The sequence below is a fragment of the Pseudochaenichthys georgianus genome, chromosome 12 (genome assembly GCF_902827115.2).
Source record: "Pseudochaenichthys georgianus chromosome 12, fPseGeo1.2, whole genome shotgun sequence".
In the NCBI taxonomy this organism is placed as follows: Eukaryota; Metazoa; Chordata; class Actinopteri; order Perciformes; family Channichthyidae; genus Pseudochaenichthys; species Pseudochaenichthys georgianus.
The window spans coordinates 21,828,875-21,844,483 of NC_047514.1; the positions used below are offsets into that span (position 1 = coordinate 21,828,875).

The following is a 15,609-nucleotide window of genomic DNA, read 5'->3' on the forward strand; positions in this document are numbered from 1 at the left end:
TGTTAGGGGATAGAGGGTAGGGATAACTTAAGCTTTATTCAACTAAATATCAGATAGTTCTTAATGTTAATGAACAAACTCAAGTAAACACAAACAACCTTTTTTTTAAAAATCCTATTAAAATGTAGGTTTCAAAATATTACATTTAGTATGAAATGCTCTATAAAAGCTCTCAGTCTTTGGCTGCTCCAGGATTCAACATGAAAGACAGTAGTGTCTCTTAAGACGATGAAAACCTCACATATCCATAGTGTATAAAAGATATTGTGTGTATTGTGGACAGTTCACCTGTGGACGGTGTTCTGGCTGGATGGCACCTCTCCCACGTTGCACACCGACAGGACCTGCTTGCTAATCGCCAGTCTCGAGGTGTTTGCTGTTGCCATGGTGATGGTTGCCGAGGTCTCATTCATGCCCAGGAGCTTACCTGAGAGGAGGCAATAAATGTTCAACGGACAAAAAACGAAGGTAAATTCTGGTACAACAGTACAATCAAAGGGACTGTTCAGAAATACATATTCTTCTTCTAGTGTTATAGTATTCTAGTGTTATATCTTAACTATGACTGCTTTGAATTGCCAAGAGTAAGAGATATCTGCCATATCTGTCAATTTGAATGGAACAAGATGTCACTCGCCTTTTGGTACTCAAAGCTCCAAAACACATTTAAAAACTCAACAGCAATGTCTACTCACAGAAATCACGACGCGGTTACTCGAGATAATCCACAGACCTGGGTGTGAACAGTTTATTGTTGGACGTATTTAGTTTTACCATAGCGTCCTGCAATAATCTACTAATTTGCAACAGACTTTTACGCTGAAAGCAGAGATGTAAACAATAATGGCACAGTGTGTGTAACGTTGGCGAGCTGACGTGAGCTGGCTTTGTATCAAATCAAGCCTATCGTTCCTTCATGCAACTGCTCACAATAATGTGTTTGGATTATCTTGCAGAATCAGGGTCATCACTTCTGGAAAGAGACAATAGCATTACAAGAGAAATAATATTTATTCTAAGACTTTAGCTTGAAACCTAGACTTCATATATAGCAGTATTTTTTATTTACTAAAGGGTGTACAATTCCATACTTGAGTGTTATGGCTATAAGAGGTCCATTAACCTGCTGTATACAGAGGATTTAGGACTTGGTTTTAGGGCTGGATGGACATCAATATAAAATAGATTTTGATTATGACTTTAAAGTGTGGGGGAAACTTCTGAAGCAATAGGAGTCAGGACTCAGAGAGACACGAGGAGAGCTGGAGCTTTGATGGCAAACACTGACGGTTTATTTGGAGCTTCGGCCGGAGAATTCACAAGACAAGTCAAAGGGCCAGAGGTTCTGACTTCACGGTAGAGTTGCCTCGTCAATTCTGAAGATCTCTACCCCAGACCCGTGTACTTAGCTAGTTCAGAGCAAATAATCAACATTGTGCATAACAGGATAGAATCATAACACCTCTGTCAGCTGACGCCAGCAGGCAGGAACAGGGAGACAGAACACTGAGAGCACAGCAGCCAAGGTTACAGGTGCGTGTGCTCAGTCAGGACAGCATGAACTGATCAACTGGGTCAAAGTTATGGACCTTGGAAAATATTTCCCCAACATAAAAAAAAAAATGCTCTTTTCAATATTTCAGAAAGAGACAAGGCAACTGGCCAGTTCATGTGCACTTAGTAATATACAATGATTTAAGAATAAGAATGGAGATAAAGATGTACAAGTTAGTTGGTCTTAAAAGGCAAATATAATGAAAAACCTGTAAATGAAAGACTTAATCAACTTAACACAAATGGTATAAAGCTGCAATTTGCTAGAGAGAGAAAAAGGCTCAAGCAAAGGAAGTTGTGCCTCTGCTTTGTGTCTGAGTGCAAGGTGTATTCAGTAGAGCTCAAAACACAGCGAATGAAGATTAATTAAGGAGGAAGCAGCATTAAGCAGCCACTTACAACACACTGATGGCTCAGAATGTAGCTCTACGTGTGTGTGTGTGTGTGTGTGTGTGTGTGTGTGTGTGTGTGTGTGTGTGTGTGTGTGTGTGTGTGTGTGTGTGTGTGTGTGTGTGTGTGTGTGTGTGTGTGTGTGTGTGTGTGTGTGTGTGTGTGTGTGTGTGTGTGTGTGTGTGTGTGTGTGTGTGTGTGTGTGTGTGTGTGTGTGTGTGACATACCATTAAGTGCTTCATAAGAGGAGGGAAGCATTGTGCCTTAATAACAAGGATGGTGAGGAAAATGCTATTTGCTGCACGCTACTAGGATTTTATTTCACTTTATAAAATTAATTTATGAATGCTACATACAATATAAAAACACTAAATCAAATTTAAAGATTAAAAGGCCAACCTCTGTCAAGTAAAATGTAGGTATTATTAGGTCAGTAAATGTATTTAAGACTCATCTTTGACAATTAAATCATCTTTAAAGAATATTTAAATGGCATATTCTATATCTTTGTTGTTGTCGTCATCCATGTATTTATAGGGCATAATGTGCTATTTCTATCGACATCAGAAATCCATTATTGATCAGGCTACATTAACTATATTGAACCTGTGCATTGTAGTTTACTTTAAGTCGATCCCACATTAACTGCTGTTGTAAATACCTACTAAAGCACTTCATGTGTATTCACCCGCAGTGGAACATAATCCCCATGAAATGCACCGTTTGCAAAAGAAGACTTAAAACCCAAAAATGTAGAAAATCATTTCCATTTTTCTTTTTAAATCAGACTATATATTTTTAAGCTGTTGACAATGCACGTAGGAAATGGAACAACACATTTTAGGTTGTGTAAGATTTGCTATAAATACCAGAAATATAGCCTTCAACTTTAATCATACCACTCAATTGCGCAAATATGAAAGCTATTTGAAATGTAACCAAACGGTCTTAAATTACATTTACATTAATAAATGTTATTAAGACATTAGAATAGCAGTGTGTCACTTATTAGCCATTCTGCTTAGTCCCTATTTCAACTATCCTAGTTTACGGCCATGTGTAGTAAAAGCACGTATTCCGAACAGCTCATGTGCTTCGGAGACTTTGTATAAGTAGAACAACAATTAAAGTTGTTTTGCTCATGGAACCCACCTTGCTCCTTGCTGTAGTCTTGCTCCGTCATGCTGCTGGGCATCAACAGCTCTCCCACAGCCGGCTGTATGGACACACTGAACTGGTCCTCCTTGGTGCTGAAGAGGACAACACCAGAACAATTACTTAAGTGTCACTTATTGACAGGATATCTAACATGTTGCAGACATCTTGTAAATTAGGACCCATATGCTATGAAATTTGAGTTCCTCTTAGTCTGAGTGACCGGGTTAGGATGTGTGGGGTAGTGTGCGTGTTATGTGCACTTTGTTTGTGTATTAGACGTTTCTCTTCCGATTGCCTCGCAAACCACGCTCTGTGAATGGCATGTTGGGCCAGATTGATTCCCCCCATCCTGAACAGATTTTCTGATAAGGTTATTGATCAGCTGAGCAGCGGTGCCGATGGCATTCAGCAGGTTAATTTGAGCTGGGCCTGATTACTGGAGGAATAATTGTTATCCCAGGGAACCCGGATCAATCGTGGCTGATGTCTCACCTGGGAGTGCCGGCACAGAGCAGGTAGGAAAAGGAAAATTACCAAACAACAAATGAGAAAGGGAAAAAGGTAAGAGGAAGAGCCACTTAAGGGAGATGTGAGGAAGAATGTGGAGACATGGGGGGAGAGCAGGAGCAGGAAAAGGTAGTGAAAAAGATGTAGAGAAAAAGCTTGATTGATGCGAGTGTGTCAGGTTGTCTTACCACAACTGGAAGTGTGCAGCTTGTGTCGAGTCGCTGAAGTCAATACCCATGGAAACCGTCACCGAGGCCTCTGGCTCCAGCCGCTCTGAGAGTGGAAAAGGGGAGAGGAAAAAAGGAAGAGTGAGTGACAAGGGCACAGTGTGAAACGTGAGGAAAGGAGGAGGAGGAGGAAGAGGAGGAGGAAGAGGAGGAGGAAGAGGAGGAGGGCAGCAGCAGAGTGGAACAGACAGGCATCCACACCACTTGTGTTTTCTACTTCACAAAGCAAGGCCACCGTGTGTGAGAAATCTATCCTTCAATCTCATCCCCCAACACCTCTAGCCTCGGGAGAAGAAAAAAAACAACACATGAAGGACTAGCATATTTCCAAAACTACAGGCTTGTCAAAGAGAGCATCAGCATCAAGAGAGACGAGGTGAGGGAGGGAGACGGAGCGGGTGAAATGCAAGCTCGACACAGAGTTAAGTAAAGGCAAAAAATGCTGAGGAGAGAGTCTGGACAGCTGAGTGGGGGAGGAGGGGGAGGGAGGTTAAGGATGAGAAGAACACAGACAGACAGACACATCCCCAGTCGGCCTGTGTTCCCTCTCCGTGGAGCGAGGCTATCTTACTGTACAACTCTTTCCTCAGACGGAGGAGAGACTCCAGAGGAAAGCCTCGGAAAACAGAGCCATCATGGACTCACTTCCAATCCAGCCTTCCCGGCTTCTCTTACACACCCTAACTGCAAATAGTGAGTTATAATAATGTGTACAAACAAAGGATGTTCACAATGTAACCAATTTAATAAGAGAGGTATAACACGATCAGCCAGTTTTATGTTACAATCGTGGCTAGCTGTTTCCACCTATTCAGTTTTGTGCTAAGCTAACAACATCTGGCTGACCTTATTGTCCAGAGGCAAGACTTTCACAGGTTCTCCTTCAACTCTAGGGAGGAAATAAATGAAGCACATTCCCCAAACTGTCATACTAATCATTTTAAATGAGAATTGATCAACTTGGGTTAAACACTTATCCATCTAATTGTTTTAACCCTTTACTGACCTAAGTACTGTCTGCCATGTGGGAATGCAGGGACAATAGTGTCACAATGGAGATGAGAGAGGAGCGGCGAAGATAATCAGACGGGTTGAAAACTGTTAATACTAGTTGAGCATTACATTTTTATATTTGTATGTGTTTTTTATTTATTTATTTTGTATATGTTTCTAGTTATTGTGCTTTTTATTATGTTGTTATTATCGTATTCCCATTGGGTTATTCACTATTGTAGTTACTGCCTGCCCTGTACAGCACTTTGGTCAGCCGAAGGTTGTTTTAAATGTGCTATATAAATAAATAAAGATTGAGATTGAGATTGAGATAGACTTTTCTTGACATTTTATCTCAAGGTAAAACGTAAAATATGCGCCAGAAAATGGCACAAAAAAGTGATTTCACAGTGTTGTACCATCTTCAGCAGTTTGTCCTCCATTTAGCCAACCGAGTTGTTTCTTTAACGACCGTTATGGTCTTCCTGTTATGTCCCTTTGTCCCCAGATCCTAGCAATTACTTTTGTTGGTATAATGTTAGGAATAGAGAGGACAACACAGTGACATAACGAAGTGTTTTAATTTGGTGTGTTAACAATATTATAGGCAGAGGACATGTCGGCAACTAGGTGCTACTAATTAGTTAACAGGACAAATATTAAATGATTTAGGGACACACACTGGCCACAAACAGTGCTCAAAACACAAATAACATGTTCCTTTCAAACGGCCAACTTAAAAAGCACTCGCATCGAGATGAGCACCGATGGAAATGAATGCATTGCTGGGCCAACACGCAACATTTCTAACACAAATAATAAACCCTGTCATTTATTATCCCACACACACACACACACACACACACACACACACACACACACACACACACACACACACACACACACACACACCACACACACACACACACACACACACACACACACACACACACACACACACACACACACACACACACACACACACACACACACACACACACACACACCACACACACACACACACACACACACACACACACACACACACACCACACACACACACACACACACACACACACACACACACACACACACACACACACACACACACACACACACACACACACACAGCATTGTCCGTATTCATCCTCTGCAACTTATCCAGAACAACTCGCCAGTAGCCGAGCTCAATCGATCCAAATTACCCACTGTTTGGCTGCTTGAGTTCCTTCAATGCCCAATCAATCGCCTGCAATCGACTGTTTCAACGTGCTCCACCGCACACCACCTCCGAGTGTGTGTGTGTGTGTGTGTGTGTGTGTGTGTGTGTGTGTGTGTGTGTGTGTGTGTGTGTGTGTGTGTGTGTGTGTGTGTGTGTGTGTGTGTGTGCATGAGGAAGAACATATTGAGGGAGCACTGTTCCCTCCATCTTATATTACACTGAGTGTAGAAATCATGCAGCAGTGTGACGAGAAATATGGAGATGGTGCATGTTTGTTTGTTCTGATGGATACTAATGAACAGGGTAGCTGGAGTGATATCGGCTGCTTTCAGGGTGGGAGTAATGGGACGGGGCTATTTGCTGAGCTGATAGCAAACAGGCTTTAATGATCAGTTAAATCTGTCTGAGAAAACAGTCATATTGTAGGTGGAGCTGCAGAAATGTCAGAAGGCCATCATGAATGAAAAGGAGAGACAACACATTTGTAAATGTCGTATTAAATGTGGTTCTTTACATAATTGAGAATAAAAATATCAAATGAAATCTGCAAAACTACTGTGGCTGGCGTTTGAGCTCCGTGTGTCCCTTCATTATTGGCCAGTAGCCAAATAATTAAAATTTAAAAAGTCTAAAGCCACATGCTGCACTTCACGTCCATACCTGCAAGGCTTGGGCAACTGGAAAACAAGATTCAATCTAAAAACCTGACGAACCATGGCGATGAACCTTTGAACAAAGTATTTGTACACAGATTGAATTTGTTAATACAACAGTATACTTTAAAATGTAACTGTGGATAATTCTCATTGTTCTTTTTGAAATATTGCTCAGCTTTATATTCTAGCAAGCATTTGGTTGAAGTAATGTTGCATGATATGATGATCCGTCATCTCCAACAATCAGATGTATTTGATATACAAAATAAAAAAGGACTATTTATAAGGATCTGGTTGGTGACATTCCAAACGTATGCTAATTGTTTTTAGCAGCAGATACATCCACGGGACCGTCTATGTGAGATTAAAACCACGCAACGCAACATTAATGTGTTTATTTATAGTTTTTGGATAACAATGGAGCTCTAATGCACAAAGTAAGAAGACATATAAGGCTATTTATACTTTAGTTACAAAGATCAATTTATAGATGGTAAAAATCAATTAGCATTATTGGATTTTCCTGGAGCACCTGGAGTATGTGACACGGGCGCTACTCACCGATGGTGTTGAAGCAGTGGATGCTCAGGCCCGCTGGGCTGCGCTCTCCTATGTGGACCTCCTCCAGGCTGTGGTCTGAGCCGTTGGTGAGTATGACCTGAACAGCCACCATGCTGGGCTCGTACAAACAGGGCTGCCTGGGGAAATGGTACTTGGCTGACAGGCCTTTTCCGGTCATATGGTGAAGCAGCTCGTAGGTTTTCACAGGGCCGAAAGATGGAGAGGTGACCTAGAAGGATACATGAAATAAGACATGAATACACCTCAACAATGACTGACTTTAATGGTGGTTTTACGTGGACAGCTACTCCTCGATTATCAGAAGAATAAAGTCAAATATGAGCTGGATGAATGGAAGAACAACAGACTGAGAGCAGCAGGAAGACGAGAGAACATTGCAAAGAAAAGAAGCTCTCCACGTCAACACACTATGTGGGACGCCTTGTACATTACGGTGCAAATGCATCCACACAAGAGGACAGATTAATACAAGAATGTCCACTCTTTCTATCCTCGATTCATGCAATTCACCGTGTCCAATCAGCAGGCAGAGTGCGGCACTTCTGAGTGGAGTGGGACCAAGGGTTGGCTGATAAGTCCCCACCACCCCTCCCTTCATTAACTCTGTGGGGTAAAGAGGAGCCCATTTAAGACGTGTCCTCAATCAGCCCAGTTAGATGGAAATGGGCTGATGCTCCGTCAAACCAGGCGGAATGAAAACAACCTCTAATGAATAGAAACACAAGTGCCTGCATGGGGCAAAGTTGCCGCTCGCAGGTCTTTTTAAAAAGGGAGCTTTTACCCTTTCAGAGGCAGGAAATTGAATTACCTTTGAGAGACGTGGAGAAGAAAGGAGACGCATTTAGTGGCTGGTGTTTTCATTCTCTTTCAAATGAACATTACTTGGAAGGACCATTGTTCACACTTTCAGTTTTTTCACTTGACTGTAACACGTGTCGGCTCTCGTGAGAAAGATGAGGTGGTCCGGCTCACACAACGCGACACACGCACTGAACATGTTGCTCTGTGAAACATAATAAAAGCATGAGAGAGACGGCACTAATGAGTTCAAAACATCACAACGAACAAAGCCTTTTCACACCCGATGCGGCACTCGGCACCTGCGGAGAACGCATGCACACGCTGACACGGAGCAACACTGCTGCGAATGAGGAAGTTCAGTGACTAAGAAACTAGCTTTTTACTTTTTAACACATGTTTAGTCACACTAGGGAGAAAAGGGAGAGAAATACAAAGATCTTGAAGGATTATATGAAACACCAGGTTCTGTAAATACTAATAGCAAGCAATAGTTATGCTAATGATATGACTCATGATGTGAAGAAGCACAGTGGAGACGTGCTGTCAGGGTACATTGTGTTATTGAAGCCGGACACACTGGCAGCGTGTTCTGACTCGAGTGAGAGATGTACGAGGCGTCCTCCTCCGACGTGTCATGTGCCGTGTGAGGATGAACAATCGCTTTGACATACGACAAGAGCAGCGGAGATGAGATTCAATGTGTTCACTTTACACGCCGTAAAACGCTCAGCTACTTTGTCATGCGTCAGCGAGACCTCGAAAACCAACAGGTTTCACAGTGAAGTTGTCCAGAATGTTACATTTAGGTTTTTTTACTTAGAAATGGAACTACAAATAAGTCAAAGCATAAAGGAACCTCCGCTTTGTGAGCAGGGGAAGTATCTGAATACTGACGTGATGCGTGCGTGTGCGGATTTAGAGAAAACAGGTCACTACAGTGAACGTATGACCAATAATAGGAACGCATACAGAGACCAAAACTAATGTTCTAGTTTTCCGTTGGTGATGCTGTGATGACAGTAGCTTTGCACCGTTTGTTGCCAGGTTACAATATGTTTTAATAGTTTTATTAAAAGAACAAAGACATAGCTCAGTGTATGTTATAAACTGGAAACTAAATGCATTTATGACCCGTTTTCAAATATGTAAGTCAAGTTAGGGGAGAATAGGCCTCATATTGGCACCAGTAGAACACACTTCCACACTACAGTCTGCCCGCATCGCATCAGGCGGAGATTAAACTGTCCGATCCCACCACCATCTCTCAGTCCCCTTGACGCAGCAGCGGTGTCTCCGGTGACCAGACCAGTGAAAGAGGTCAAACAAACATTTGTTGCCGTGCCGGCGGTGGCGCCCGTCACGCCGCCGCCGCAAATTTATTGGGCCACTTTTGGATGTGTCAGAGCAGTCGGTGTCGATAAAGCTGACCATAATGTTGGCCACACCATCACAACAGAGATTTACCTCCCTGACACACACATCCGGCTTCAAGGTCCTGTCTGTCGCCTCAACCGAGCAAGGCACAGAGACAGGACAGCGCTTCAAACTGCTTATTATCACCAATTGGACACAGTGGACAGTTAAAGCCTGACACTAGCGCCCCAGCAAGCGCCTTCACTCTTCCATCCATTGTTGTCCTGTAAGCCCATAACACCTCAAGTGTAAATAAGAGATGGAGGGGGATGTAACCTTGACTTCTCTGTCAGGCCCCCCCCTTTCTTTCTTTGGCTCCCATTCTCCACCCTGGACAGGAAGGAGGGAGGTGACAATGAGCGAGGAAGTTGATTGAGAGGCTCTATTATGCATCAACTTAAAGGAAGCTCCCGTGATGGATGACACAGACACCAGTCACCTTCAGAGCCCGGACGCCACGCTCCCAGCATCCTCAATCGCAAATGACCTGAAAATCCAGCTGACATATTCAAAAAAAGGGCTCAACTGGAGCTGTGGTAGCCTTGTGCCGTGTGCATAAGAGGGCCAATTTGAAAAGAAAGTGGTGAGAGATGTATGGGCATATATTGAAAATCCATTTCTGTTTTTCAGAGCCCGTCTGTCTCCAGCACCAGGGACAGGATTTCATTATGCTCTACAAGAGGTGTGAGGATTAAGGTAAGGGACACATGTTTGACTTTAGGCCCTAATTGTTCCCCTCAGTCAGGAGATGACAATTAATTGAGGGGGCGTCACAAGGACCTTGACTACAAATTGGATTAAATAAATGTTACTACAGCCATCTTAAACTACTTTAATGTAACAAGAAGTCTCTCCGGCGCATATAGACAGAGGTTACTTAATTTATGCCAATTTGTCAGTAAATTAGGTATTTTAAAATGATTAATTTTGACATTTTCTATTAGCAATAATAGAGGATTGTTATTCAGAAACAGCATTGTCCTTCATTTAGTTGCTAACAGTTTCTTTGTCTTAGCATTATATGTAATAGAACATAGGAACCCACTAATGACTATTTCAATTATTGAATAATAAGAGAATTATCATGGTTTGTCATTTCAAATGTTAGAAAATAATTAAACTTCACAAATATTGTTTTATACATGATGTTAAGAGATTCTTTAATATTGTTAGTTCACTTGTGACAGTATAATAAACATACGGTAAGTGCCCAAGAAATGTATACTTTTTTTAATTCTCATTTTCTGCTACTTCACACTTTTTTTTTTTTTAAAGGAAAATATACTTATATACTTTAAGTCCAGTTTTGAGTTCTTAAAAGTTAATAAAAAAACTATTTTCATATGTGGAAGTTAGTTTGGTTGATGGATTTTGTAGAATGCATTTTTCAAATCGTTGTAATTCCTAGTGTTGCTTACTTTTTAGAATCTAAAAGTAGATGTATGTTTTGATGCAGCACTTTATTTGTATATTTATACTATAGTACTGTTCATTATGCTTTGGCACAGGGTCTGAATATTCCCTTCATCACAAATACATAAGCGGCATTATACCACAGCAATGTTGGCAGTGACACACACACACACACACACACACACACACACACACACACACACACACACACACACACACACACACACACACACACACACACACACACACACACACACACACACACACACACACACACACACACACACACACACACACACACACACACACACACACACACACACACACACACACACACACACACACACACACACACACACAACTAAGAAAACAAATGCTGCTACAGCTGCATTAAAACACAAACACTTCCCAAACCGTCCAGTCACTGCGCCGGGCACCTGCAGCAACTGTGTGGGCATTTATTTCTCTTTAAGAGGCAATCTCCGCAGTTTGAGTGGCAGCGGGAGGGTTGGAGGGCAGGGGCTGCTATATTCGTGGCGCCTGGGGTCCTTCTGCTGATTCATAATTAGACGTGAACCCAGAGCGCCCACTACGAGGGAGGTCAGAGGGGTGAGGGGGGAGGAGGGGGAGGAGCTGGCGCCTGCCTGATGGACACCAAATGAACAAATTATGATGGCCCCCTCTGGGCGTGATGGGGTCAAACGGCGTGCGCCCCGCCACTGACAGTTCAATTTCCCCCCAACGCAGCCCCATTCGCTGCCTGCTAATTATGAATGAAAAGTTATCAGCCTCAGCCGCCCCGCCGCACACACGGACAGCGGTCGGAAGAGGTTTCGGGTGGGGGGGATTTAAGAGGCATTGTGAGAGATCCTAATGTCAAAATGTTATTAGAGAGAGCGGTAGCATGCAGAAACTGGGGAGAGGAGGAGGAGGCAGGAGAGGAGGTGGGTCAGACAGTGACCAGGGTTAATCTAAATGCCTTTGATAACCATGCAGTAATTCTCTAAAAGGGCCCGAGCGCTCAGCTGAGACAGACTCGCTGCCTCTGTGGGCAGATTGCTGAGAAATAGAAATGACACTGGGGCCAATATGTGTGTGTGTGTGTTACTGTGTGTGTGTTGATATGTAATCGTGTGCATGCGTGGGGAGGGGCGAGTGTGAATAAAGGTGAGGTTATTTACCCTAGTCTATGAATCCCGATGCCCATCATGTATTTATGCATAGAATTGACTCTAAATCAGATGTTGATGTGCAAAAAGTTCCCTGTTCTAATCTGCATTTCTATTCTCTATTACTCCATGGCCTTCACCTGAGGAGGAGGAGAGAGCGACTAACAAGGCTGAATAAATGCTGGCCTGAGAGCAGCTGTCAATCATACTGACTGACAGGCGCGCAGGACTGATGGGTGGACAGAATATAGAGCTGAGCACACCACCGGAGCTGGAGTTCAGACTGCTTGTGAAAAGACATTTGTTTGAAAAATGTTAGTTAACACAGACTTGGATAAATCAGTCACTTTAAAGCATCTTTAACATGATGAATTGAAGTTTCCCATCGTGTATTTAACAATTAATTGGACAATAAATGAACCGTTTCATCACATTAAGATTGCCTGAAACTCTTTAACTTCAAGGGAGTTTGTCTTAATATATTATTACGATCAAACGGGCTTCCTGACTCCACATTCTTCAGGTCTTAATGTGTTCATTGGCTGTAACTTTAAATGTACCGTGTATTAGTGAGCGTTGTATTGATCTTCTCATGTAACTGAGAAAAGCAAAGAAGCAAATGTACGCGGTACAAACTTAGTTTGAAACTGACATTTATGTCAGAAGGAATCAGCTGTTAAATAATATTATATTCATGTCATAATATACAGTAAGACTAAATATTTTTTTATCTTTTTTATTTATTCTACTAATTCATCCAAAAAAGAAAAAAAAGTATAATTCATACAAACAAAGATAAACAATATGGTTTTAGATTTGGGATATTATATGGCAAATGTGTCTTTTCCTGGTTTTCAAGGCATTACAGTTAAGTGATGAGATTTCTGAATGTCTTACCAGACTGTTCAAGCTTTTCTATTACTTGCCTTCACCTACCTTATTATATTACTGATGAATATCACCAACAAAAAAGGGAAAGCTTTCACAAACATACTACACACTACACTATTGTCAAAATATCGATAGCAGGGTAATTGTTTATTTGTTTTTTTATATATATATATATATATATATATATATATTCATATTTGCCTCCATCATGGCCATAGGAAATTGTGATGGGATTCTTGAAGACATTTTAATTGATAACTGATCACATGATCGATCAAAGAAATGTAAAAAATATGAATCTTTCATCATGAATGAATCACACATTGTCGTGTCTTGAAGCCCACCTTCATCATCATGAGTAATCTATTTGAATACATCAAATTCAAGTCAAATGTCACACCTGTGTGAATGCTGAACGTATTCAAACCATATTAGCACCATTAGTGTTCTGTTGATAAATATTCAAACAGCAGAGTTAGCACAGACCTGGCTGTGAGACACAACAGAAACAGCTACCGCAGGAAGAATGGTCTGACATATTCCTCACGGGGGGGGGGGGGGAGACAAGATACAAAATAAACAGACGTGCAGAGTCGCTCACACACTGAGGAGAGAAAGGAGCCGTCACACTAGGAAAGGTCAACCATCAGATATACACAACGCCGAGACACAAGGGACGCAACATCTGACAGAGAGAGATGGAAGGTGACAGAGAGGAGGAGAGAGATAAGGGGGAGAGAAATACAGCGGGTGGACTTATAGATGGACGCAGAAATAGAGTTCAAGGGTCTGGACGAGCAAAAGACGGCGAGGGTGAGAAAGACAGACTATAAGAGATACAGGAAACAGGAAGCGCAGTTGTGCCGCGCTGACTGGCTATAAATATTAGGAGGCAGAAAAGGTCAATAGTCGGCGTCTGGAGCAGAAATGTTGCACAGGGGAGAGAGAGGCTCATTCCAGCATCTCACACGCTGCTGCGCTGCTATATCAGTGTCACGCAGGAAGGAACAAATGACTCTGAAGGCACGGCGATGAAGGGGATGTCATCCTGTGTGTTCTCTAATGCAGACGCACACACCAAGTATACCACCACTAACCTGCATGGTGGAGGAGATGTTGGAGAGAGAAAGGCCCTCAAGGTCCGAGAGCAGGCTGGAGGAGATGACCGAAGACGGTGGTGCATTTGTGGGAGCAGGAGAAACTAAAAGGACCCAGAAAGCAGACATGTCAAAGCCAACAACGAATAGAGTACAACTTGCATTAATGAGTATCAAAGGTTATGTTTGATAGTGTCACAGAGAGACATCCAAAGACATTACAACTACTGTAAAACTTATTTGATAAAAAAGTATATACCAAAGTGTACTGTTGTTACTATTGTGGCCTCAGAAAATACATCTATTTCAGCACATCATTTCTAGAAAACCACCTATTAGTGTTTGGTCTGTTGAAAAAGGCTTTAATGAGAGAACAGGCTATAAAACTAAAACAAGCTGAACTGCAAAGCTGGGTCTGTGACCATAAGTACATTTTAAGATCCGGCATTTGATTGTGTGTATATAAAAACTTTACAAAAAGAAGCTTGGATTACAAACAAATATGTCGTGATTTACAGCGGTTAAAAGATAAACTCACAGTCAACTAGATCCAGTAAGGAGACTTCCACCTTGGACTTCACTTCCGCCTGGAAAACACAGGAACGTGATGATGAGTTACATATCACAAGGACATTACAGAAATACATTACACCTAAAAACAAAAGTACGGAAATGTGTTAAGTGTTATTCAGCAGCCAGACTGGCTCAATTCTTCAGGCAGTGTCTCTCGTTCACTCTAACAACTAATCCTCTGCACTTATATAAAACACATCTGTCAAGACGAAAGTCAATATTGAAAAAAAAATAATAATATCTGAGAAAAACGGACTGATAAATAATTATTTGTATGTATTTTCGTTTAGGTGACTATTGTGATAGGATTGTTCAACACCAAGGGGGTATTTGTTTTATTTTGAATCGCGTAGTCTTCTTTTCTTAATGAGAAGCGCGCTGTTATTAAAACATATTAATGCTGCTTCCGGTAACACGGCAACAAAAGGGGCAGGAATTGTGATGGCCGGTCTTTTGTTGCCAAAGCCAGGGAGGGAGAAGTTGGCGACAGTGTGTGTGAGGCTCCAGAGACGCCGTTGGTATGTTTCTGCGTTGTTAAATGTATTTTGTTCTGTTGCCTTATTGTGTGAGAGTGCTGTTGCGCAATCGACGGCTTTTACGTGGTTTGTGTGCGCTCCTTTTGTGTAGTGTATATTTTTAGACAGCGCAGATGATGTTCAGTGAGGTTTTCTGGGTTGCTTGGTTTCAAGTAGAGAAAGAGACTTTCTAATTAATTCATTTAAGTTAATGATGTTTTGTAGAATAACTCACAATTTATCATTTGAACTATAATACCCTGAGAATGGAATGTGACTGCATTATTATTATTATTAGAAATAATGCAATGAGGCATACAAAATGTTTGTGATTTTGTATGCATGTGAACTAACATTTGTTTGTCCTCTGTGTTTGAAGGTTTTCAACCTGATGAGATTCTGACAAAAAGTGTCACATAAAAATAACTGCTGAGCAGAAAAGAAAGAC

At 41.8% G+C, this 15,609-nt stretch overlaps 1 protein-coding gene and 1 long non-coding RNA gene across 3 annotated transcripts in view; one reads left to right on the forward strand and one right to left on the reverse strand.

The window, feature by feature from the left end:
- Positions 1-15,609, reverse strand: part of ap3b1a (adaptor related protein complex 3 subunit beta 1a) — a 49,484-nt gene that overhangs the window by 7,251 nt on the left and 26,624 nt on the right. For both annotated transcript variants that reach the window (XM_034095453.2, XM_034095452.2), the window contains exons 21-26: positions 14,612-14,660; positions 14,074-14,177; positions 7,269-7,497; positions 3,798-3,882; positions 3,097-3,194; positions 289-427 (exon numbers count right to left, since the gene is read on the reverse strand). In XM_034095453.2, coding sequence (XP_033951344.1) covers positions 289-427; positions 3,097-3,194; positions 3,798-3,882; positions 7,269-7,497; positions 14,074-14,177; positions 14,612-14,660 — 704 coding nt within the window. The remainder of the gene's footprint in view (positions 1-288; positions 428-3,096; positions 3,195-3,797; positions 3,883-7,268; positions 7,498-14,073; positions 14,178-14,611; positions 14,661-15,609) is intronic.
- Positions 419-12,268, forward strand: LOC117455849 (uncharacterized). Its single transcript, XR_004553190.1, has 3 exons — positions 419-468; positions 10,134-10,199; positions 12,234-12,268. It is a non-coding gene; the product is annotated as an uncharacterized lncRNA (long non-coding RNA).